This window comes from Diabrotica virgifera, chromosome 5 (assembly GCF_917563875.1).
Source record: "Diabrotica virgifera virgifera chromosome 5, PGI_DIABVI_V3a".
NCBI lineage: Eukaryota > Metazoa > Arthropoda > Insecta > Coleoptera > Chrysomelidae > Diabrotica > Diabrotica virgifera.
The window spans coordinates 210,023,541-210,050,566 of NC_065447.1; the positions used below are offsets into that span (position 1 = coordinate 210,023,541).

Genomic DNA, 27,026 nt, shown 5'->3' on the forward strand with positions numbered 1-27,026 from the left:
CGTGCAAGATGTAGTCAGATGGGACAGGCAAAGACGAAGAGAATGGTTCAGTCATGTGAAAAGAATGAAGGAGCACAGACTACCAAGAATTGCTCTAGAAGGAAAACCAGCAGGCAAGCGTCCGCCGGGGAGACCACCAAAAAGATGGAGAGATAGCTGGCAGTCTACCTCTCAAGAAATACTTCAACGTCGGAATTAACAGATCGACAGATGTACAAGTATAAGAAGAAGAAGAAAAAGATATTTTCATAACTCTAGTTTTCGTAGTATTGATCTTCATCCCCATTTTTCCCGTCAACTCTCAGTGGCCCTATTTAACAGTATCTGTAGGCTATGGTCCGAATCAATTATTACAGTGTCATCTCCATAACGGATGACAATTTTACTCAGCGCACTTTCTTATTCCATCATATTCTACGGATTGCATAGTGTCTCTCACAATGGAAGCGTATGTATAAGCGTATCATAACAATGGTAAATCAATCAATTTTTAGATGTATAGAACTTTGAAATGGAATAAAACAAAGATGATTTTTTTTAAATTGAATATTCGAAAGATAATCTTTTAGCTTCATAATTTAAATATTATTTCTGGCATTTGAGAGTCACTGCTGGCTCTGACGTAACCTAATCTGGAGGTCTAATTTTCGATAACTTTTTCCAACATTTGTGGACGTATATCGGCAATAACGCGGCGAATGTTGTCCTCCAATTGGTCAATCGTTTCATTTTTATCAGCGTAGACTAGCGATTTCACGTATCCCAACAGATAATAGTCTAGCGGTGTTAAATCGCACGATCTTGGAGGCCAATCCACGGGGGTCCGAATCGTGAAATGACAAATCAAAAAGTCAGTAAGCATGGCTCTATATCGTTCACCATTGACTATAACGTTCTGACCAGCATCGTTTTTGCAAAAGTACGGACCAATGATTCCACCGTAAGACACACCAAACAGTCAGTTTTTCTGGATGTAATGGTTGCTTAACATACACTTGAGGATTATCTTCTCTTCAAATAGGGCAGTTTTCTTTATTGACGAAGCCATTCAACCAAAAGTGAGATTCATCGCTAAACAAAATTCGCTTATGAAAATCGGGATGAAAGGCAATCTCGATTTGGCCCATTCACCGAATCTACGTCTTGTTAGGTGATCGTGTAGCTTCAATTCTTGAGTTGGATTTTGTAAGCACGCAAACCAAGATCTTTCCGCAAAATCTTCCATAATGTGGATGGACACATAAATAGCCAACAACTGCTGTGCACGATGGCGGATAGACAGGGGCGGCTCGTGATAGTATAAGGTGGTGAGGCACACTACACCTGAGGAATTTTATTATTATGGTTAGCTTCTCTTTAATGGCCAGAAGGTGGATTTTGTGACTTCATAACGCTAGGACGAATCTAGGACCAATAATCCCGGACAAAAACCCTCACAAATTATCCCTGGACAAGAAATTCCCAGACAAATAATTCCCGAACAAAAAATCCCCACAAAAATCCCCGGACAAAATAATCTCCGGACAAAAAGACCCCCAAAAAATCCCGGACAAATAATCTACAAACATTTTTTATTCAAAATATCTCCACAAAGAATTCCGGACAAAAAATCCTATTTGCTGTCGATTGGTTCTATAAAACTTTTCCAGTGAATGCGATCGACTCAATTGCTTTCAGCCTCAGTGCATTGAGTTATTTTGAATTCCAATTCCATATTGAAAACTTCAAATTTTACATAACAAAAGAGTGTGCGTTTTTTCAAAAATCGTGGAAGATATGGGGAATGAGCTAAGGCTGTGGGAATCATGTTGCAATATTATTCGCTTAAATCTTTTGCTCACTCTGATTTAAATAAGTATGTTCAAAAAAATTTTACAAAAAAAACACAACCACAACATACAACATTTTTGAAACATTTAAAAACTACTTTTGTATGTAATTGTAACAAATAAATAAAGAAAAATAATTTATTATATAGTTATATATTTTACAAAAAAAAACACAAACACAAAATACAACATTTTTAAAACATTTAAAAACTACTTTTGTATGTAAACGTCCGATGTGGAAGTGGAAACGTTAACAAAATCATTTTTTAAGTTAAATTTTATAATCTTATTTCTCATTTAGAATAATAAATTCAATAAATGCCACAAAGAAATAGCTTCAGAACAATACCCTAATAACACAAAACATTCCATGAATGTTCCTAGAATGTACACACAGGACATTGAAAACATTCCTGGAATGTCCCCAAATGCACACGAATGTCCCTGGAAAGTCCCAGGAAAGTGCTGTGTCAGCATTTTAAATATTCTTAGAATGTTCTGTTGGAACATTCCATGAATGTCTACGAATGTTCTTTGGACATTCACAGTCTATTTTTTAGACTGAATGTCTTGTTGGAACATTCCATGAATGTTCTTTGGACATTCACAGTATATTTTTAGACTGAATGTCTTGTTAGAACATTCCATGAATGTCTACGAACGTTCTTTAAACATTCACAGAATATTTTTTAGACATTCACTGAAATATATCGTCAGTAATGTGACAATACCTCCTATATGTTTTTTCATGAGGTTTGCAGGAGACGAAAAACATTTTTTAAGGTCACTTTCTGTTTTCGTACGTATTCTGACTTTTTTGTAGTAAATAGATAGTTATTTACTGCAAAACAAGTCAAAAAATATATGAAAACAGGAGGTGGCCGAAACAAGTTTTTAGTCTATCTTACAAATCTCTTGAAAAAAACAGATAGGAGGTATTGTCACATCACTGACGATATGTGGCCATACCAAATAATACATCCTTGATAAATATAAACATTTTTATTGCAAAAAATCTTTACATACATTTTTTAATGTAATTTACTGACATTCCTAAATATTATAAAAAAATGTGTCACATTTGCTTTGTAAACCTTTCTTTTGCTTTTCGTAGCCACATATTCTGTTTCCTTTCTGGTTTTTTGTAGACCACTTCTCTCAGCTGATTCTAAAAGAAAATAAAATAAAAGGTAATTTTTCTATCCTTTACAATTAACAATCAGAAGAAATATTATTTACAGGTAATAATACGCATAAATAATAATAATAAAAAAATAAATATTAAATAATATTTAAATAAATAATAAATAATATTTAATAAATAAAATAATAATAATGAACATTTTGTATTTTGACAACGACATCCGACGTGGAAGTAGAAACCTTAATAAAATTATTTTTTCAAGTAAATTGTGGCTTATTTCCTCATTAGAATAGTTAATTACAAAAAAGCCACAAAGAAATAGATTTTTCACAAACAAATAAGTATTTAGTATTCATTATATTTATTGTTTTTATTATTTACTTTAATGTCCTACTGGTACATTATTTGACAAATAATGACATTTCGAAGTCTGTTAAGTATGATATAACGCCCTTGGGCATTAAATTTAAATAACGACTTAGATACTGTCAAGTTGACAAATATCAACCTAAGTAAAACTATGGTTACCACAATTATGTTACTACTGTTACTGGTAAATGTACTTATTTAAAAACTAATCAATTCAAAATTCATTCAAATTTTTCGCATATAAAGAATAATTTAGTCAGACATTAAACGTTGAAGGCACCACAGGTATTATAATAATAACGCTTTCGGTCAACGTATATCCCTCAGGCCCTTGTTAAAAACACCATTGGCCTCAAGCGTTATTATCCTTATAATACCCTTGGTACCTTAATAACTGTAACATAAGATTATACCTTAATTCTTGTTTTCTATTTCTGATGTTTTTATTTATTTACATTGAATATTAATCTGTTTTGTTGTATAATCTACTTCGCAATAATTATGTGATATATTTGACTTAAAATGAATTCAAAAATTTTTTGCAGTTGGGCAACAATGTCAACTTAGATCTCCGATGTAGATAATGAATTACAACAGTATCTATATTGTACAGACTGTATTATTAATTAGGTTATTTATTTATTTATTTATTGAAATATACATCCACCAGGTATAAACCCATAAAGGTGTACATAAGAAAACTATATACATTGACTGAACACTTGATGACAAAATATAAAATAAAATAAAAGAATAACCAAAAATGTTTCTGTTGTTAATACACATACACAATAATAAACAAAGACCTTAATAAAGAAAAATAACATGGCATCAATTCGATAAGCTATTGCGTATTTCGCGTTTAAAGATGTTAAAACCAAGAAAAAAAATGCATATACCTGTGTGACATAAGCTATTGGAACAGCACAGTCTCTTAAACGAACAGATGAAAGTGAAGTTCTGTCAATATCTTTTTCTAAAAAGTGTTTTGAACATACTCCTCTATTAACAAATCTGATCTATACTTCATGTCTTCTTCGCAGGATCTTCTGGAAAGCTAAAAATACAAAATATATGCATTACTAAGCATTATTAACAAATTTTAGTTTTAAATAAAAAATATGATTAATGGACTCACAAAATATTATAAAACAGCTTAGAAATTGTTTATTAGTATAGTCGGTTCCCCAAACTCTGACACAACTGGCTAGTGATTTTAGTAGGTAATTTTTTTGTTTTTGGCCAATTTTGCCAAAATTACAGTAATTATTAACTATTTAGTTATTATTTTTTTTAACTAAAATCATTATTTACTAAAATCACTAGCCAGTTGTGTCTGAGACTCAGTAGTACTGAGAATGAGTTTAGCAAATCGACTATAATATTCTGTGTATTCATTAGTTAGTACTGCATATTATAGTGTGTGGTCTACCATCCTATTTATAAAGGCATACATTAGCAAAAACGCAAAAAGAATTACTTTAGTTTTACAAATCCTATTGTTATTATCTCTATTTACTATTTTAGTTAGGAATAAGCGAAGTTTGTGGCTTATTCACAATTATTATTAAAATAATAAATGGATATGACCCATTATTAACTTATAAAATAAAATAATAATTCTTCTGATTTATGCCTTTTATTCACTTTGTTATATCTAGGTTACTTAAAAGATTTTTTATGAATATGTAGTATTATTAGGGTATTAATAGTATTAATTTATTTTCTGAAATACAGGGCATGCCTTCGTTTACATATTTGCATACTAACCTTTTAATAGGGCTTTTCATTCACAGTCATTTGTTTGGAGCTTCTGTCATAATTGAAACGTTATTCCTGCAGATTTTTTTATCTACATTTGTTTCTGCTACTCCAACTGCGTTAAAAACAGGACACCATTTTATTCACTATGTTAATAATACTATTAAAGCTATTATAAAAGTATCCGAATTAAAAAAATATTCTTAAAAAGCACAAATAATAGAAACAACGATCCACCCACGGCAAAGCAAGGTGGCCAAGATGAAGATGCCAAGATGGCCGAAGCGAGGTCGTTGGTTGGTCGTTTTTAGTCACGTGATGCCCTCTCAAGCGCCATGCACAAAAATATATGCACGGCGAATTTGAAAATGAACGCAAAAGAAATAAATATAAATGCCTCTCTTGGGTTTTGCATAAGTTATAAGTATTTTTTTTATTAACAAAATCGCATTCCAAATTGAATATTCGCGAACAATAATTTTTATTACATTTGTATGTTTATAATATTGTATTAATTGAACTTGGGAAACTCTTTAAATTTGACATATTATTGCACTGTAGGCCTAAAGTGTCACTTAGTTTGTCTGGTATGTTATAAGTAATGTTGTATCTGTTACACGTATGTATTATTTCGCAACTTAAAATATAGGAACATTGGTAGTATGTTCACAGAATGTCTTATGGTAACATTCCAGGAATAATTTAAACAGATGTTCACCGAATGTTCCCTAAATGTCCAGGACATTCAAATATTGATAGAACTTTGGTAGTACATTCCTGGAATGTTGTGTGTTGTTAGGGTATATTAGGTGATGATGAACAATGATTTAAAATAAACAATGTTTTAAACATATAAACTTCTAAAATATAATAACTAATCCATTCGTATATACCGCGTGTACATAGAAAGCCATGATCTGCAATCGACTGGTGCTTGTAGTCGGTTCAGTTCGGTTATTCCCATCCCGTTCCGCGGAACCTGCGGCCATTCGGCTATTTTTATTCCGTTCCGCGGAGCCTGAGGCTGGCCTCTAGGATGTTGCATTTTGTTCCTAGAATTGGTGGCACATTTTTCAAATTTTGCCGGTTTGTGGTTTTTGTTCTCTGGTTTTACTGTTGGCGTTGTCCCATACTGTTGCAGATGGTGTGAGGCTTGCTTCATCTGTAATGATTTGAGAAAGTTGGAATGGCACGTGTAAGACGGATACATAAGAAGATAAAGAGTCAGGGCCGTACGGATTTTAATTTTTTTCATAAAAATAAAGGTATTTAGGAAATTTCAAAAAGCTAAATTATATTTAAAAAATTGATTATAAAACAACGAAATAACGTAAATAGTCGATTGATATACTGGTGAGGCATTGCCTCACAGGACAAGCCGCCACTGCGGATAGACTGATTCGGGTGTTCCTCTAGGCTACGCTCTACGGCAGCTACAACTTCTTTCACTGTACGACGCGACGTCCCTATAGATACGTATTATCATTTAGAGTAAACGTGGTGCGAAAACGTTGCATGGTTAATTTAAATAATTGCTCTAAGGGACGAGTATGTTGACCATAAAATGTACGTAGTGCGCGATACGCATTTCGAACAGAACCATGATTTTCAAAATAAATTTGCAACGATTTGGAAGCGTTGTTAAGGCGGCAGCCTATTCATGCTGAAATGTGACACCAAACTAAATATAAACAAATACATTAGATTATGATACATCCAACTCCCACAGAAAATTGAAAGCACGTTGCCACTGGCGCCTCTGCCGGCTTGAGTTGAACTACGTTTTCTCAACGTAAACATACAAATTTAATTTTGCATAATTAATTAGCTAATCTTGGTAAATTGTGTTTTATTTGTATTTTTACACAAAATGTCTTATAAAATAGGTTCGCTACAATGGTTTCTCAGCAAATACCTAGGATGGCAACAAAATTAACTAAAACGTGTATTACCTTGCCTCCATTCACTCCGGTGAGAGGGTGTTTAGATGCAATTTCTTTTTACAAGAAGGCTAACCCTAGACAGTATAGAAAATTTATTTTCTATTATTAGGGCTAAGGATACACCTGACATTGTGAAATTTAGGTGTAACTTATAAAGGGAGCTTCAGATAAAATTAATGATATATTCAAAAGGTATTTTCAAAATTATATACAAGAGAGTGTTGAAAATGTTAAATATAATTTAAATTAATTTAATTAAAATTAAAATGTTACTTTCAAGAATCTCTCCAAAATGTATGTATTTACCTACAAATTGTCACAACTTTTATACATAAATATTTTGATCTTTTAATAAAAGCGTATGTAAATAAACTTACCGATAGTAAAAAGGAAAAATTATGTAAATTAAAAAGTAAGAATATAAAATTAAAGAAAATAGCTCACAACTAAATTTGTATTTTAATTTAATCCTATAAAAATACCTTTCTTTTAAATGCATAGTTTGTGGTTATAACTCATACCACTAGATGGCACTATTTTGTTTGCTTCCACAAAATAAATGGGAAATTTCCAGAGACATGTAAAAGGATAGACTTGGCTAGGGATATGCCACTCAACAGAGAAAGAATTCGAGGTCCACACGGGAAGGTTCAAAGACATACCACAAGAAGTACAAGACTTGATAAGGGAAAAATTAGAGCGAAGCAAATACCCAGAAGAACGAGAAACCGAGTGGACAAAACCTGGGCAAATACACTAAACAGAGAGGTCAAAACGGCTCTACAACTACACCGCAGCGAAAAATGGGACAACTTTGTACAAGAGATGGAAGAACTAGACTCAAACATGAAAAATGTTTGGAAGCTCCAGAAAATGATGAGAAGCGACAGAAAACCCATCCCCCCATTACATGGAGAAAACGGCATGGTGTATACGTATACCATAGAAGAGAAAGCAGAGGTGATGAGGTCCACACTCGAGAGAATGCAGGTTAAACTTCCACCAAGACGAGGACGTAGACTTCATGGAAGAAGTCGAAGAGCAAAAAGAAAGACCAGAGGACCCAGAAGACATCATTCCCCCAACATCACCGGAAGAAATCAACGAACATATAAGAAATAGTTCACCGAGAAAAGCGCCTGGTCTAGACGAAATAACAAATAGAGCCCTAAAGTATTTGCCCATAAGAGCTATAGTGTACTTTACAAACATAGTGAACGCGATATTAAGATACAAAATATTCCCGAACAGATGGAAAGAGGCCCATGTCATCATGATCCCAAAACCTGACAAGAACCACACATTACACAGTACACTGGAGCAGCATTCCTGGACGTAAGCAACGCCTTCGACAGAGTATGGCACAAAGGGCTCATATACAAAATGCGAGGTTATGGGTACAGCGGAGCGGTGACGAGGCTGATCTCCTCGTACTTAAAAGGCCGGAGTTTCAGGGTTCCGATAGGACAAGTCCGGTCCGAGCTCGGAAACCCGGAGGCTGGAGTGCCACAGGGAGCGGTCCTGTCACCTCTGCTGTACACAATATACACCGCTGACGTACCTAGAACACCAGGTACCCTAATGAGCCTCTACGCTGACGATACAGGGATAGCGGCCAAACACAGAAACGTAGACATCGCAGTGACCAATCTGCAAACAGCGTTAGAAGACATCGAGGAAGGGTGTATAAAATGGAAGATAGCCATCAACTCCGAAAAGACGCAAGCGGTACTATATAAGAAAGGAAGACAACAGCCAGAAGAACAGCTGACGGTGCTGAACAACCCCATCGAGTGGAAAAATGAAGCTAAATACCTGGGAGTCATCATGGACAAAGGATTAACCTTCCAAAAACACGTAGAAGCCACCGTCCAGATAGCCAACATGGCGAGAGCAACTTTAAGAGGACTCACAGGATGAAAAAGTAAACTAAGACTAAAAACGAGGTTAAGACTAATAAATAGCATAATATTACCGGTATTAACATACGCATCTCTCGCATGGGGACAAGTATGCAACACCCACAAAAAGAAGATACAAGCGGTCCACAACAGCAGCTTAAGAGAAGCAGCCAGAGTCCCAAGATACGTCGCAGAAAGATTCCTATTTAGAGAACTTCAACAGGTGAGAGTCACCGTAATGATGACAGATAAGACAAGGGTCAAATTCGCGGAGCTGGAGCACCACCCAAGTCACATACTGCGAGAGATGCTAGGGTGTGACGCGTTCCACCGATGGAAGCACAAACGTCCTAAACAGCAAATAGTGGAATAAAGTGAATCGAATAAAGCAAACAAAGAGTGACAAAGTAAAAGTAAAAGTGAAAGTAGTAGTCAGTTCGTAGCTCGAAACACCAAGTGCCGAAGAAACACACAACCCAAGCGTAGGTCCAACATCACGACCAGGTAAGAAAATAGAGAAAAAGGCGTAAGCCAAACAAAACAAACACAAAAAAACAAAAAAGGCGTAAGCCACCAAAAAAATCATATAAAAAACAAAAAAATCATAAAATTCTTGAGCACCAAGTCATTGGACCGAGCTCAGTGCTTGGTACAATGACTTGGGGCCCAAGCAAGCAATTTTAGTACCGCGGATAAGTAAATAGAAGATAAAGGCAGAGAGCGCTTCACGCTGGCCTAGTTTTGTAATTCGATTAGGGCACCACATTGGAATCTTATTACCCAGGATTCCATTGTGAAGAGCATTTGGTTACGATAGTTGTGCCCCCATCGCGCATCAGCGTGCTATGGGGGGAAAGGGATGGCCTGGGGCATTGGAGCGAGGTGGGGTGATCCCTGTTTTAAACTCGGGTCAAAACACCTCGCCCCAATGAATTGTTACACCCGAATGTACTTTTTCGATAGGGTGGACATCTCCCACAGGTCGGGTTGAATCAAATTGCTTGCTTGCTTGCTTGGATATGCCACTCAATGCATCGAGGTGTAACGTCGCCATAGGATTAAGTGGTCTAGCCATCATAGACCACCGATCGACTGTTTCCATGCTGTTTCCGCGTTACGCTTTTTTGGTGAGTATGCCGAGTCTACGTTTAATATGTCAATGGAAATGTCACGAGTTGTATGTATTATAGTCTAATGTATAGAGCTTTTCATCGATTGTCATTTGTTTCGAGCTTCTGTCAAATTTCGTATAATCCGTGTATAATATTAATATACACGAATTATACAACATAGGACAGAAGCTCGAAACAACTGACTGTGAATGAAAAGCCCTATTTGATATAAATCACTTGACAGCTGTCAAAATGGCCGCCAAATAAAAAAGTGTTGCCAAGTTACATTTTTATACCTATAAAAAATATCCTTTAGAATTAAAAAAAAAATAAAACCACGTAAAGCATAAGTATATTTTATTTTTTTATTGGCACTGATATTTTAATGTTACACAATCTTCATCGTAAGTAGCTTAAAGCTGCCTTAAAATTATAAAATATTTACAATAATTTAAATTGTAATGATGAATTAATGTTTTCATTTTTTACTAAAAAATTAAAAGAATTGTCTTCAAACTTTGTTACATATCACAGGTCTATACTTATTCTTAAATAAGTAGTTGCACCATTCTTTTATTTGCTCTCGTTAACTGCTCCTTTCAATATTTTCGTTTGAAAGACTTTCGTTATCATCATTTTCATTATATCTAGAACCTCTTTAAAATAATTTAGTTAAAAAAATACATAATTTTGAACAAAATTTAACAAAAATATTTTAAAAATAATTTTGATTTGATTATTTCAGTAATTCTTGTTTGCTTCCAACATCTACAAAAATTGAACCAGAAAGGAGGTATTAGATACCATTGTCTAGCGCAAACAAAATTTATAATGGTTAATACGCCTTTTACAAGTTGTTTTCGAGGAAAATCATATTTTTATACATGTTGAATAAGCAAACAAGAACTACTATTTAAAAACAAGTCATCGAAGGTCATGACTATAGGGTTTACGAAATGAAGAAGAAGCTAGAGAAAATTGTCCAATATTTTATGTAAGTAGCGAACTCTCTTAAAGACGTAAAAATACGTGCAAATTATATTGTGATCACAATTTTGTGACTAACCAATAGAACAACTATAAAAAGAGTTGCTTCCTTACATCTTCTTGCCTCTTGCATTCAGCTTCTCCTGTGGAGGTTGCTGATCAACAAGACTACATATTTTCATTTTCGAAACTGCTGCACGGAATAATTCGACCCCTGTCATTCCGAACCATTTACGAAGATTTAGCAGCCAAGAAATTCTTTTACGTCACATGCTTCTTCGTTTAACTATTTTTTCTTGCATTATAAGCTATAGGAACTCTATGCCTCTAGAGACGTGGTTAAGAAACTCAAGTTTTCAAGCTGTATAATTTCAGGTTCAATATACAGTCTTTTAGAACTGCCCGGTGTATGACTATCCGTCCAGGAGACTCTAAGAGCGTACCTGTAGACCCATATTTCAAAGGAATCTATCTTTTTAAGGATTTCCTGTCCAGCTTTCCACACCGTAGAGGAGTATGGAATGGAAAACACATGTTCTTAAGGTGCTGCCTTCTTTCGAAGGTTGGCGATCATCATCACTATTTATATTCTTTTTAAAGCTGCTCTAAAATGCTGGTTCGACGAGCAATTAAACCACTTCCTGAGATAGCGCAGCTATTACATTCGCCGCCTTCCAACTCTACGTTTTAATAAAATCTTTCTCTGAACCCGATATTTTGTTCCTCTCGCCGCGCTGGCAAGGTATTGTATCTTTATTTCATTGAAAAACACAAAACGACTAACCATTCTACTCTTAGTCACAGAAAGATACTTTGCTGTCAACGACTTTTTCATTTTGCTCGTGCTGTACAAGCACGGACGCAGCTTATGCTTATACAATGCTTGGATGAAGTTCTTCGGAATGTTGGTTAGTCTCGTTGACAATCGTTATAAGGTTATAACGCGAAACCAGCTCAAGAACCTCTCCATTAAAATCTAATTGTCGACAATTGTTAATTTTTTGTGAAAAGACCATCATTTTGGTTTTTCTGATATTGATATGACAGCATATATCTAATATTGTTTACAAGAAATCCATTTATTGCTATTCCAGCTAACGCATCTTCTAATGCTTCACAGAAAATATATTCAGAGTATAAAGTGGATCGCATTGGCAAGAGAATACATCCCTGTCGTACATCCTTCTGAATACTTATTTCTTCTGACAGGGAGCCTTCGAGTTTTATTCTTGCCGTTTGAGCCCAATATAAACTTGATATTATTTGAATATCTTGATAATCAATGTTTAGTTTTTGCAAGATTTCCAGTAGATCCTCATGGTTAACATTGTCAATTCTTTAGTGTAGCAAATGAAGCAGACATACAGATCTTGGTTTACATCTGTGTTCATGTATGTCCCAGTACATTCAATGCAAATAAGACTTAATTGGTTCCCAAAAGATTGCGAAATCCGAAATGTGTATGTGATGTTTCACTTTGACATTTGTTGTAAATTCTGGTATGTATAATTCTTAGGAAGACATTTGATACATAACTCATTAGGGTTAGAAAGGTGAAGATGAGCCAATATTTTGGAATTATTTCAGTTCTATAAATTATACAATTGAACAGGTTCACCAAAATAGATATAGATTTGTCGTCCAGTATTCTTAAATGTTCGCAATAAATCTCATCTGAACTTACTGCTTTGCCACTTTTATGGCTTGTTTTATCTCATCAGGTGTATCTTCCGAAAAGTGTTAAGACCCAATCCTTGGTCTATTATCATTGTATAGCTGATACAGCATGTTTAGTTTTAAATTAGATATACATACTATAAATGGCAACACTGCGCTCCTTCGAGTACGAGACGGTGCCCTCTTCCCACGCTATGCACCTGATTCTCGCCAATTCTAACTCAGTCGCACCGTCCTCTGCTGTCCTTCGCCATTCGTCACAACGGTAGTGGAATAGCAATGTTGCCGATTTTAGCGCTTCCTTCGCCTATATCTAATTGAAAACTAAACGTATTGTATATGTAATTATTCCAATTTATGTTTTTCTTCTGAGTTTATGATTATTATACCGTTTCTATTTCTTAACATGTTTGTTTCTTCGTAGAGTGAGTTAACCAAAAGTTTGTTTTTTTCGTAGAGTGAATCTTTTTGTGGCTTCGCAGTGTAAGTTTACCAAAAACTTAATCAACTGAGGTGTTGTTGTTGAGACAACAGTTAGAGGAAGGTACTTTAGATGAACACAGTATAGGTTGTGCAGCTAAAATTATTCGGAAGTGAACACATTTTTGAACTTTTTTATATTGTCTGTCGCCTTCGATAAATTGTTTTTTGTATATATAAATTAAATATATGTGTAACATTGTATCAAAGGAAAGTTTATCAAGTAAGTGGTACCTCTGGTGATACCAATACCACGTACACAGTACATACTCGTATGCGCTTTAATGTAAGTAGACAACTAAATGTAAGTACTTAACTATCAAGTACTCAAATTTTTGTTACGATGTACAATATCTATTTAGTTCTATTCAAATATCATTAGTACCGGTAGAAAATAATAAAATAGTAATAGTAAACAATAATCAGGATTGATCTGGAAACGAATAAAATTCTTATGTGATGAATACAACGGGTGCGAAGTGGTAAATTTAGAACTGAATTTATTATAATTATTGCTCATAGGCTTGATCAACGGCATTTTCTCATTAATTATTAGATATCACTGTTAAATTTCATGAAACATCAAGTTTTAGTTGCGCAGAACGATTTTATTCTTAACTTTCAAGAGATTAGTCGATAATGATTGCAGTCAATTGCACTGGCAACGCTGTATGTTGCAAAAGAGCTGTTCAAATAATTTGCTAATCTGATTAAGAGTAAAGACAACATAATCAGTATTGTTTTAGATGAAAAAGAAAGAATAGTAAAATTGGAAGTGTGTGTGTGAAATTAAACATTTTTAAAAATATCCAATTCTAAGTCATCATTCAAAAGTATCTCTCACACAACACACTCTTGCTCAGCTTCTTTAGGTTTATGTATTTGCTATCAGACTACACTGTACCTCTTATACACTGTTATACACTGTTATCTTAAGACCACAACATTCTTAAGACCATTACATTATTATTAATATACGACATCATCACATCACCCAGCCCATTGAGTCCACTGTCTTAATTTCTGATTTCGCAATGCTTTGAATGGCGTTTCGTATTCTCTAGATTCTAGATCATGTTTTCTCGAGTAGTGGGCCTAGCGGCAAAAACAAGGTCTTTAATCCGTCCCCATAAATAAAAGTCTAAACAGTTAAATCTGTTGATTGCTATGCAATCCACTCTTGTAAGAGTAAATGCTTGCATCGAAAACGATGGGCAACAATTTGAACATTTAGGCAGTCGCTAAGACTAAGTAAGTAGTTGCTTTATTTCTTTGTTATATTTTATAGTGTTGTTTGTCTTATTGTTATTTTAATTAATTATATACGTTTACATCTGGAAAATGTTTATTTGTTTTTTCCATAGCACACTACTTTTCCTTAACCTCGTTTACCGGTGAGTTATGTTTAGAATTTATACATTTCTTAAGATATCTCGAGATAGAAAAAAGGTATCGACATGCGGTTTTCGGTATTATGTTGCTAATTTGATCTAATTTTGTAATACAGGATTAAAAATGCATACTTGTATTTAATATTTTCCAAAGAAAACTAGATTACTGAAAACAATTAAATAACGCCTCCTAGCTTGGATATTACTTATTAGCCTTTTTCGAAAATAAGACACTTACATTGACAAAAAAGAGCTGATTTCAACAAGTCCAAGTATGCAAAATTCGATTTAGCAGAACCGGACTTCTAGCCATTTTTCCATAAGAAGGTTCCCACTCACCCCCACCTCTTATTTGCAAAGGTAGACTTAAACTTGTGAAATCAAATATACGCAGAATTTTATGAGGAATACGATGATTGGATTTCCAGTGCCCTTTCATTGGGTAAATTTTGTAAAATTTTGATTTTTTATTATTTGGTATTCAATTACGCCCTCTAGCGGTAGACCTACAATTATTTAAATAATTTCCAGGCTTTTCCCGAGGCAACTTTTGTCATAAATATTTTTCTCAAAGCTGTACTATAAACGGTTCCTGAGATATGGCCGAGAGCCATTCTTATTGGGACACCCGGTACATATCTCCTTGAGGTTGTAAGAGAACAAAACTATGTCGTCTGCGAATTTCAAATTTGTTAATCTTCTACCGTCAATGTTCAGGCCTCTCTCTTCCCAGTTAAGTTTTTTACAAGCATATTCTAGTAGGCGGTAAACAGTTTAGGCGATAAGGTATCGCCCTGTTGGACTCCTCTGGCCATTGGGATATGATCCGTGTTTTTAAACAATATTCAAAAATATAGCAATTCAAAATATCGCAATTAGAGACATGAAAATAAGTAAAGCTCCTAGGGAAGACACATCAAAATTTAAATGTCAAAAGGAGTGAATAAATAAAAGATAATCTATGTCTTCAATAACTGTTTGTTTGAGAGACCAATACCGTAATAGTGAGAAAACTCAAATACAATTTTGATACATAAAAAAGGAAACACGTCAGAGTTAGTTGACTGTACACCTATATCTCTCATTTCAAAAATATATTAAACTTTTACCAAGATGATACCACACATAGATTAATGAGTTGAAATTCTCAAGAGGGTCAGTCAATAAAAATGATCTAGTAGTAGTAACAGAAAGTCTAGTACAGAAGTAGTATAAGGAGAGATATAATTTCATAATTTGGTGATGACCCATTGACATAGGCGCCCATACACACGGGCAGGGGGGGCCGTGGCGCCCATACACACGGGCAGGGGGGGGGCCGTGGCCCCCCCCTAGCTTTTCGGGAAAGAAAAAAATTAAATTTATATTACATAAACGCATTTTTGTCAAAACATTAATGGATAATTTTGAGAGATAAATTGGAAACAACATATTTATTAATAAAAAAAAATCACATATTGGGTAGTTATTAATAGTTTAACAGAAAATCTTTGTGTCTGCGACAGTGGTCTGTATGGAATGTGCATAATACACATTTCCCACAATCACGGTATGCTACTAACGAAAACCTTGACAGAGATTAGAGGCTTGGGAAACATATACACTGTAATCGACACCCAAAATTACAAATTAAATGAATCATTTATACTGCAAAAAAACCATATCAGCAAGAATGCCGATCTCTGATCGATAATCACTAATGAGCCATTTGTCTTTAACAACTGGTATAAAGTAATTATATTTTATATTTTGAAAAAATTCATACTGAAAAATAATTTTTAAAATTTATTGAACATAGTCAAATTTTAGTTAGCAAAAGTATTTTTTTAGTAAGTAGATTATTTTTAAAGTGTGCATTATGATGAACAGAACAATTTTATTTAAATGAAAAACAGGTGATCTTTCATGATGAATGAGTGTTATATACAGGGTGTCCCAAAAGTAGCGGAAAGGCCGAATAATTCGCGAAATGAACATCGGATCGAAAAACTGAAAAATACGTGTTCAATAATTTTCAAAAATCTATGCGATGACACTAAACAAGTCCACCACTTCAACCCCTGGGTGTGGAGCGGGGGGTAACTTTACAATCTTAAATGGAACCCCTAATTTTTGTTGCAGATTTGGATTTTCCTTGTAAAAATAAGCAAATTTTATTCGAGCCATTTTGCGAATTGTGGATAGGTAGATAGCGCTATAATCGGAAAAAACGGTATATCGTGATACCACAGCAAAATTATAGAAACGGTCTAATATCTCGAGAAATATATATACTTCCAGATAAAACTAAAAAACACGTGTTTAATATTTTTCAAAAATCTATAGAATGACACCAAACAGGATTTTTCATTCCACACTCTGGAGGTGGGGTGAGAGTTAACTTTAAAATCTTAAATAGGAACCCCCGTTTTTTCTTGCAGATTGAGTTTCCTCCTCAAAAAATAAGTAACATTTATTCGAACTTTTTTAGAATTGTTGACGGATGGCGCTATATTCGGAAAATGCGATTTATTTGCGCCATCTATCAACAATTCTAAAAATGTTTCGAATATGTGTGCCTTATTTTTCATAAGGATTCTATATCTGCAAAAATAAAGGGGGCTCCTTTTTAAGATTTTACAGTAAAAACTTGGTTCGACACATACTCTTGGTTAGTCTGCTCGCCAAAGTTGAAGGGAAGGCTTTGCAAGCATTGTATTCTTTTCAAACGGGTTTTAAAGAGAGGCTCAACTTTTGTGGTACCCATGACATTTCCATTTAAAAACTTGGTCTAGTGTTTAAATGTATGAATAATTCCTCACAACAGGGTTCAAACTAGGTTTTTTAGGTGGTTTAAACTACAGTAGACTCCCTCTATAACGAGAACTGAAATGGTGAATTAATTATCTCGTTATAAGCGGATCTCGTTATATCAAACAATAATAATATTGAAATCTTTTGATGCCTCTTACGTAGTTTATTATGTGTCGATGGTCAACCTGAACAGTGAACAATGAGACTTCGCCGCCATAAATTGTAAATTTCCTATAGTATTCAATATCGGTTTATAAACAGGCAGATGTTTATTACAGGTGGTCGAGTTTATTATAGCACTGGCCTCGATAATAAGACAGATGTTGGGCATTTCTATGTACAGGTAGTTGGGGCATTTATTTATTTATGACCATTACAACGCTAAAAACAGGTAAAGACAAGTATTCTTCGATTTAAATTTTCTTCGTTATAACCAAATATGCCTCGTTATAGAGCGTTATAGTTCAATAGGAATTTCATGGGACACCTAATGTACCTCGTTATAAGCGAAACCTCGTTATATCCGTGTTCGTTATAGAGAGAGTCTACTGTATATATTGTCATCCGAAATATACAAAATGTAATGTGCAACATCTTCACGTTTGGCCCCCCCTAAAAATTTTTATATGGGCGCCCTTGCCCATTGATCCCTATAAGATCCCGAGACATAATACACTAGAACAACGTAATACACACGTCATACGTACATTAAGTGCCTGGTCAGGCAACCACGTATACAAAAGTTTATTAATTAATTAAATAATTTTAAAAAATTGGAACACAGCAACCTTATAAATGAAATTGACAGTATGACAGTGGTTTTAAACGTAAATTGAGTACGTATTAAAGAATGTTAGATGCCAGTGAAACACTTGACAAGGCAGTATTTTGTCCGAATGCTGTATTTTGAAGATAAAAGCAAAAAACATTTTTAGAATACTATGCAAAACGTAACAACTAACATCACTAATTTGTCAGTAAACGTGATCTATCCCAGCTATTTTATTATCTAATTGCAATATTACTACATATAATATTACACAAATGAACACCTTTAAAAATGTTTAAAATTACTTTTAAGAGTTTTGACATTTACTATTATTTATAATTTGCTCAAATTTATGTGCATGTAAGTATCTCAAATTAGGGACTAATTTAAGTAGGTACATATTTAAATACTTTAAAAGTTTTGTATATGTATTCCTATAAATGTCATTCGTGCTTCAAGAGATTATATTGTGGTAAACCAGCTAAGTTGGTATTTTCCTATTACAATGAGAATTCCCCAAATTTCTTTAGAATTCCACAAAGATGTTTTAGTCTTACAAATTCCACACTAACCCAGGATTGTTGCATTTTTCTCAACTTTTACAACCTGTGTTAAAGAGGTAACAACGTATTATCATCAAAGATCTTATACACATAGATTTGGCCAACTCCGAAAAATAGCGTAACGCGGAGCAGTTCGGGTCAGTGGTCTATCTATCTCTCTACTGGCGCTTAGCTTTCTCTCTCTAGCATATGATGGCTGCCGCCTCTGTATAACTATCGTTCCATTACTCCCACCTCTTGGTAGATACGCTCACAGTCGTACGACAGACAAAGATAGCTAGACCACCGTACTTGATATCGACGTGACACCCCGATGCATTGTTTAGCATATCCCTAGCCAGATCTATCCTTGACATCTCTGGTTATCATACCAGAGAGGTCTCTTACAAGCATATACAGTGATGACTAATCGGCAATATAGCGCTAATAACTGGCAAAATAGCACAAAAGATGGAAAACGTATTAAGTTGTGAGATAAAAAGAAATGAAACTAGTCGAGCTGGGATATTGAGCGATATTAACCTATAAATTTACATTACATTGATTGTTTCCCACCTTTACACGTATCAGATGAGTATGTCAACTAAAACGTCACTGTGACAGTGGTAGTTGCCAAACTCGTGCGGTATGTCTAAAGGTGGGAAACAATCAATATAATGTAAATTTATAAGTTAATATCGCTAAATATCCCAGCTCGACTACTTTTTTTCATTTCTTTTTATCTTACAACTTAATACGTTTTACATCTTTTGTGCTATTTTGCCGGTTATTAGTGCGCTCATCACTGTATATACTTATTCAAATGATAGCACTCAAACCTCTGCTTAAACTTAAACTGCCTAATAGATATTGCTATAAAAGTTCTGAATTTCATCTACATGAGTTTGAATGAATCAGTTTTCCAATTTGATTTGATTTGGTATGAGCTATACTTTTGAAAGGTTCTGTTTACCTCTCATACATCTCATTTGTTGCCACTATAAGACAGATTTAAAATTTTTAGTCCATTTCTGCTCAACTGATCCAGTTTTTTTTGCGGCAAAGCAATAACCAGACTCAATACGCGCGTGCCCACTCAAATGAGCGAAATTTGGTATCTTGAAGGTTTAAGTTACAAAAAGGAATTAAAATCCTTTATAAAAGGTATTCCTATTTAACTTAAAAAATCTCTTTCGGACTATATCACAGAACGTTTTCGAAATAAAGATTTCATCATCAGTGCTGATAACATGTTTTACATGCTTGAGCCACCAAAATATAGGGGTAAAAACCATTTAATGTTGTAAAAAAATTACATGTTTAGATAAAATTAGGTGTGATGTTTAAAATATCCCTAGATATTACATCAGGCAACGTAGGACTCCCCACAAAACGTGAGTTGCTAGTCCTGAGGGGCAGAACCTCACATTACGGACTCTAATAACTGGTTGCACCAGCAGATCTTACGCTCCAGCTTAGCCCAGCTCAGGTTATAGAATATGACTGTCTATACTAAAATCACAATCAAGATGCACTAGAAATAAACGAACCACGACACTTCAATGTTACCAGGAGCACTCCCGAATTATGATTTACAATGTATAAACTTTGTAAATCATGATTTTGTATTTATACAATGTGTATACACTCAACTCCCGATTAACCGGGATAAAGTAAGGTTAAGGCTTCCCGGATACGTAAAATCGCGGTTAATCCGCAAAATACTATAAATTTAACAGGAGAGGGTATTAAAATGCAAAGCACTATTAAATGGTGTAAGTAACGTATTTATATTGCATTAAAACATACCTGCATGTTGTATTTGACAAGAATCACATGAATAACACACATACATATTGTAACACAATAAAACACGTTACTGTAAATACCAAGAATATGAACAATAACAGTACATACTTTCAAATATGTAAAAAAATATTTACAAGGTACAAACTAGCGTGAATTACTTTCTTTGAAAATAATCCGTAACAGTTTTCTGTTTTTGAACAGAGAAACATCTCTTTTTGATTCTACTTCTCATGTTTCGTAACACAATTTTGTCTGCGATTGGAGCATCTTCTTGACTCTCAACGTACTCAAGCAGCTGTTCCACACTCGCCAATGCAGCACTGTGCGACACAGTTGTTTGTTGTTGATCGCGTGACCCCCCCTCCTCATCACTTTCACTCTCGACCTCCCAACTCCACCTGTTATCTTGTTTACAATCTGCTCATCTGTCAGCTGCTCATACCCTTGATCTTCCGCATCACAATCCAACCACTGCAGTATATTTTCTCCGTTCACTTCCTCTCCTCCTGGCACATCTTTTGTAGCTTCAGTGATATTTTTAACAACAAAATCAGTCTCATCAAATCCTAGAAAGTCATCATCTTCACAAATGTCGGGCATGATTTTTTTCCAAGATTGTACGATAGTAAGCGGTTTGGTTTTTTCCCAAACAGATCGTACTTCGTAGATGGCATCTAAGATTGTGAAGTCCTTCCAAAAGCTCTTGAGGTCGTTCCCTTCTTCTATTCTTTTCTGAAGGATAGCTGAGCGATAGTTACGTTTCAGAGAAGAAATATCGCCTTGGTCCATTGGTTGTATCATTGCCGTAACATTGGGAGGCATATATTTCACGAAGATTTTTCCAGCAGGTGATCTTAAAGTTGTTGCACTAGGATGGGAAGGTGCGTTGTCCAAGAGAAGTACAGCTTTCTGAGGAATACCATTAGCTTTTAAGTGTTTTTTTACCTCCGGTACAAATTTGGAGTCAAACCAAGATTTAAATATTTCGCAATTCATCCAAGCAGCCTTTTGATGAAAATAGTCTACCGGTAAATTTTTGGCCCTTAAAAGCCTTCAGCGCCCTTAAAAGATCTAGGTTTCTTTGCTTTTCCGATCACAAGTAAGGGCAATTTATGTTTCCCAGTTGCGTTAGCGCACGTTATAATTGTTATGTGCTCTTTCGAAGCTTTGTATCCCGGTGTATTACGCTCCTTTTTAAATGCTCCGGGTGGGTAGACATTTCCAGTACAACCCCGATTCATCTGCGTTGTAAATTTGTTCATGCAATAGTCCCTCGTCCTCCACAAATTTTTGAAATTGCGCTTTAAACTGATTAGCAGCGTCAATGTCACCACTTAAAATTTCTCCTTTTGTAGAAACATCCCGGATTCCGTGTCTCTGTTTGAATCGCGTGAACCAACCAGATGATGCGTCGAAGTCCCCTTCCATGCCGAGAGCTTAAAAAAAAACTTTGCTTTCGTCATGCAAATCGGTCCTGACACCGGAGTTCCCTGTGCGCGTTGCTGCGAAAACCACTCCAACATGCACTAATCAAGTTCGTCAAACTTTGATTTTTTCATGGTTTTCCGATTGGCCATTCCAAAATTCGTGTCCGAGGAATATGCAAAAGTTACGAGTTTATCTTTATTTTTTAAAATATCACGCACTGTGCTATCGCCAACATTGTACTGGTTACACATCTGTTTAACCGTGGATCCACGTTCAATATTTTGAACAATGTCCAACTTTTGTTGGATCGTCAAAACAACACGTTTACGCTTAGTAGCGGTAGCCATCGTACGCACACTCTGTGTCACACTTCACTACTGTACTGATTGTGGGGTGGGCGGGGCGCGCGGCTGAGAGTGTGTCGACGTATCGGGAGGGATATGAGGGGAGGTGTCTATGACCTTGAGAGGGCCCGGCTGCCGGCTGGAGATGAGTGACTCGCCTACTGAGCTTCACAGGACCGTCTCCAACTGCATTTAATTTTACGTATTTTTTCTGAAACGCGTCCCGGTTAAGCCGCATCACGGTTATTCCGATTACGGTTAATCGGGAGTTGAGTGTACATTGTAAATCATGATTTGGGAGTGCTCCTTGTAACATTCAACGTGACTTGGTTTGTTTATTTCTAGTGCATCTTGAAATAAACTGAACTATAGATTATGTGTTAAACTAAAACAGACACTTAAGCTGGAAATATTTGATCTAAGACTGTATGGTGCAACGCGTATTTCTAAGTTGAGCTTAAGAGGCGTCTTAAGCTTAAGATCTATTGGTGTAACCAGATATAAAATAGCAACTAATTATAGTAGCTTGAACCTTAAATGCGGCATCAATGGAAAAAATTTAATCATTCAAGTTGTGTATAGAATAATTCTGAAAATATCGTGGACAGAACACATCACAAATAATGCCACGAATGGTACGAAAGTACATAAAATAAACTTTTAAAACCAGAGGTCTCTGGTACGAATAGCTAGGATGATTACCGAGCTCTGTCGAGGAGATGGCACTTGAAGAAGATTGACAATACAAAAGTTATCCGCATCCAACACAATGGCACTATTATACAGTGCTGTGGAAGTTGCCTAGCAATGGCATTGTGAAGTACGTTTATGAAATGTATTGGGTACCTAGTGGGAGTATAGAAGATGCTTTAATGTTAAAGTGATATATACCGACCTTGTGCAGTATTGTTTCATTTAAGAATTTGTTCAGTATAAACAATTATTTATTTTTGCGTTCTTTCTATATTTTCACAAAAATTTTATTCCACAAAAAAGTTACATTTAGGGTCGATTTCTCATACCTGCGGTAATCTATGGTTCAGTTGAACCAGGTTCACTGGTGAACTACCGTTTTGTTTGGAATGCATTTCTCATTGCGCGTTCATGTCAGTGCTCGTTGTACAGCTTTCGAGAAATGCCAATAGATGGCAAAAGGTAAAAAACTGTCGCCATTTTGAACTACCGTTTTTATGCTGTTTTTGAATAAAGTTAAATTTAAGTATTTATAGTCAAATAGTCATTTTAATAATCATAAATAAATGTTATAAAAACAAAAATAATGTTATCGTTTATCGTCAGGCTTAATATAATAAAATAGGATATATTGATATTATGACAGCGTTTCGTGTTAATACAACGCATGCATAATCCATGAAATCATCTGAACTGGGTTCTGAAATCTTTGAACGGCCGAATTCCACCGTTCAAGCATCGTTCAAGTTTAAACTGCCATCGGTTGAACGTGAATTGAGAAATACGATTTCGACTTTAAACTGACGTTCACTAAAAGTTCAGGTCAAACTGGAGTTGAACTCGATATGAGAAATCGGCCCTTAGTCGGATCTAATATATTATATATACCATTCCTCATGCTTGATTTTTAATCAAATACTTTTTTAAATAACCATTTAACTTAATCTATCACGCTTAATTTTAAATTTAAATCTTACAGTTATTGCCCCACATTGTTTCTTACTAAATAATGTCTTACAGACATAATGGCTAATGTAAACTCTAATATTCCAACGTTTAAATACTCTCCAACTAAACTAAAATATATCTTTCCATGTTTTACATAGCATTCATAAAACTATAAAAATAAAAACTAAATTAATACAATGACAAAGGTTTTAAATCAGTAGATGCTTTAGGAATTCGGACCAAATACTGCATTTAGTTAATAAATTCAGTTCTAAAAACGTATATTCTCTGTAAATTACTCTGATATATCAATAAAATTAGGATGTTGAAGTATTTACTTAGATGATTCACTTGGTTTCTTTTTACAGTCTATAATTATTTCATCTCCATTACGAATGTTGTAGCTGTATAACCTCTTGTTGGGGAATTTCATTAATTCTGGGCCCTGAAAACATAAAAAATGTACAATTATTTTTTTCTGTAAAAATCTATTCTTCGTGCACACAATGACATATCGCGACTTACATTACCCCCATTCTTATTAATGCCTACTCGAAAGAAATCCTGAAAAAAGCTCTTGGAGCTTAAACAGCTGGAATAAAGGTAAATGGAGTTCCCATTAACAATGACACCTTCATCTTAGCCGAAAATATTGAAGATCTTCAGAGACTGGTGACCAGAATAACGGAGTATGGAAAAGAATACGGTCTAACAATTAATGAACCTCATGATAGCAAAATTTATGAGAATAACTATGAGAAGATAATCTTCTAATAAACGGAACTAATGTCGAATGAGTAGACAAAGATATGCATAGGTATCTTGGATCCAAGGGCGGATCCAGGGAGGGGACCATGGGGGCCATGACCCCCTCCGAGAATAAAAAATATAAATTAAATATTTGCAGTTCAAATGTTTTTAGTTTCAAACACATATTATTATATATGTACAAAACAGGGGATAAATATATCTTCTGGACTAGGATTGAACAAAAGCAGTAACGGAAGCTTCAAGAATGACATAAGCAGATGTGTAAATCAAAATGTTGATAATTATACAAAGTACCAATGTTTAGAATGACCTTGGCAGCTATCAATAACGTATCAATTTCTATACTCTGTACACACAAAGAATAAAAATGGTATGAAGCGTTACTTGGGTCACCAGCATTTAGAACAAAGGAGTTGATTGGTACTTTCGCAATTTAAAAAGGATTTTTCTAATGAAAAATATGGTCATAATAAAGGGGATGACAGCCCAAAGCTTTGTCACGAAACCTATAATATCTTTCGCCAAACTAATGGGCAACGACGGAGCCATACAATCCCATGAAAAAACATCAGACCACCAGGAGTGTGTTCAGGTTGAGTTAGATTTTCTACAAAGTTATCGCAAACGTCAGTCATTAACCATATAGACTCTCATAGGTCAAAACAGATACAAGAAAATAGAGAAAGACTACGACCAATAGTAGAGTCTAGTGTTCTTAGGTCGACAAAATATTCCTCTAAGAGGCCATCGTGCAAATGTAGATGGTCTTCTGATTCTGGACAAAGATGCTGGATCTAGCAATGAGGGGAATTGTGAAGGTTTGAAATCGCATCAGGAGATATGACTCTTAAACAACACCTATCCACAGCATCTTCCCAAGCAACAGACATTAGTAGCACCAGTCAAAATCAATTGATAACATGTTGTGGTGAAGAAATAATTGAACAAATAATGAATCAGGTTCAAAGTGCAAATAATTATTATTCTGTCATATTTGACAAAACGACCGACGTATCTCACGTGAAACAGCTTTCTCTAAATTTGAGATACATACACAATAACAACATTCGTGAAGATTTGTCAAGTCCATTGACGCTGAGAACATAAAAATAATAGTGAAAATCAAGAAAGAGGGGAAGAACAAGACCTGACAGGAAAAGCATTGGGAAAAATAGTATTAAACTTGTTGAAAGAACTGCACTTGGATCTGAAGAAATGTGTAGGAATCGGTAGTGACTTTAATAATAAAACAAAAATGAATAACCATTTTCAATTTCGTTGCAAAACGAAAATACAGCCGAACCATATTCCAGTCCAATCAGAGAGTGCTGCAAGCACCTCTACCGGTTTCGAAACTCATTAGTCTCTCATCAGGAGGCACATATGCTGCTCTCCCTGATCCAACCAAAACAAACCCCAGCGTGCAGTCCCGAATTGCAACGAACGAAATGGCATAGATGCCCTAGCGGCAACTGCTAGCAAAAGACTAAGTTTTCACTCTAATGGCATATAACATATCCCACCAGAATGAAAACAATGGGAACCTTCTCTGGTTACACCTCCGAGGCTTCTACAATTTGCAAGCCATACGGATGCTGAGACTAAGGAAGATGAGGGAATTCTACAATTTACAATTCACGTCACATCTGCTCAGCGCGGTAAAGTTCCAACGAGACTGGTTCCCTTCATACTCCACACAGAGTAAATGTAAATCAAAAATGAATAACCATTTTCAATTTCGTTGCAAAACGAAAATACAGCCGAACCATATTCCAGTCCAATCAGAGAGTGCTGCAAGCACCTCTACCGGTTTCGAAACTCATTAGTCTCTCATCAGGAGGCACATATGCTGCTCTCCCTGATCCAACCAAAACAAACCCCAGCGTGCAGTCCCGAATTGCAACGAACGAAATGGCATAGATGCCCTAGCGGCAACTGCTAGCAAAAGACTAAGTTTTCACTCTAATGGCATATAACATATCCCACCAGAATGAAAACAATGGGAACCTTCTCTGGTTACACCTCCGAGGCTTCTACAATTTGCAAGCCATACGGATGCTGAGACTAAGGAAGATGAGGGAATTCTACAATTTACAATTCACGTCACATCTGCTCAGCGCGGTAAAGTTCCAACGAGACTGGTTCCCTTCATACTCCACACAGAGTAAATGTAAATCAAAAATGAATAACCATTTTCAATTTCGTTGCAAAACGAAAATACAGCCGAACCATATTCCAGTCCAATCAGAGAGTGCTGCAAGCACCTCTACCGGTTTCGAAACTCATTAGTCTCTCATCAGGAGGCACATATGCTGCTCTCCCTGATCCAACCAAA

At 35.3% G+C, this 27,026-nt stretch overlaps 1 protein-coding gene and 1 long non-coding RNA gene across 4 annotated transcripts in view; both read right to left on the reverse strand.

The window, feature by feature from the left end:
* Window positions 1-2,816: 2,816 nt before the first annotated feature.
* LOC126884584 (uncharacterized) lies at window positions 2,817-5,899 on the reverse strand. Its single transcript, XR_007698105.1, has 3 exons — window positions 5,113-5,899; window positions 4,242-4,399; window positions 2,817-2,997 (listed from the first exon to the last, which is right to left on the reverse strand). It is a non-coding gene; the product is annotated as an uncharacterized LOC126884584 (long non-coding RNA).
* A 4,500-nt stretch (window positions 5,900-10,399) lies between these two features.
* Window positions 10,400-27,026, reverse strand: part of LOC114329703 (tubulin-specific chaperone cofactor E-like protein) — a 130,056-nt gene continuing 113,429 nt past the window's right edge. For all 3 annotated transcript variants that reach the window (XM_050650576.1, XM_050650578.1, XM_050650577.1), the window contains exons 6-7: window positions 24,259-24,365; window positions 10,400-10,715 (exon numbers count right to left, since the gene is read on the reverse strand). In XM_050650576.1, coding sequence (XP_050506533.1) covers window positions 10,646-10,715; window positions 24,259-24,365 — 177 coding nt within the window. In that variant the 3' untranslated portion in view covers window positions 10,400-10,645. The remainder of the gene's footprint in view (window positions 10,716-24,258; window positions 24,366-27,026) is intronic.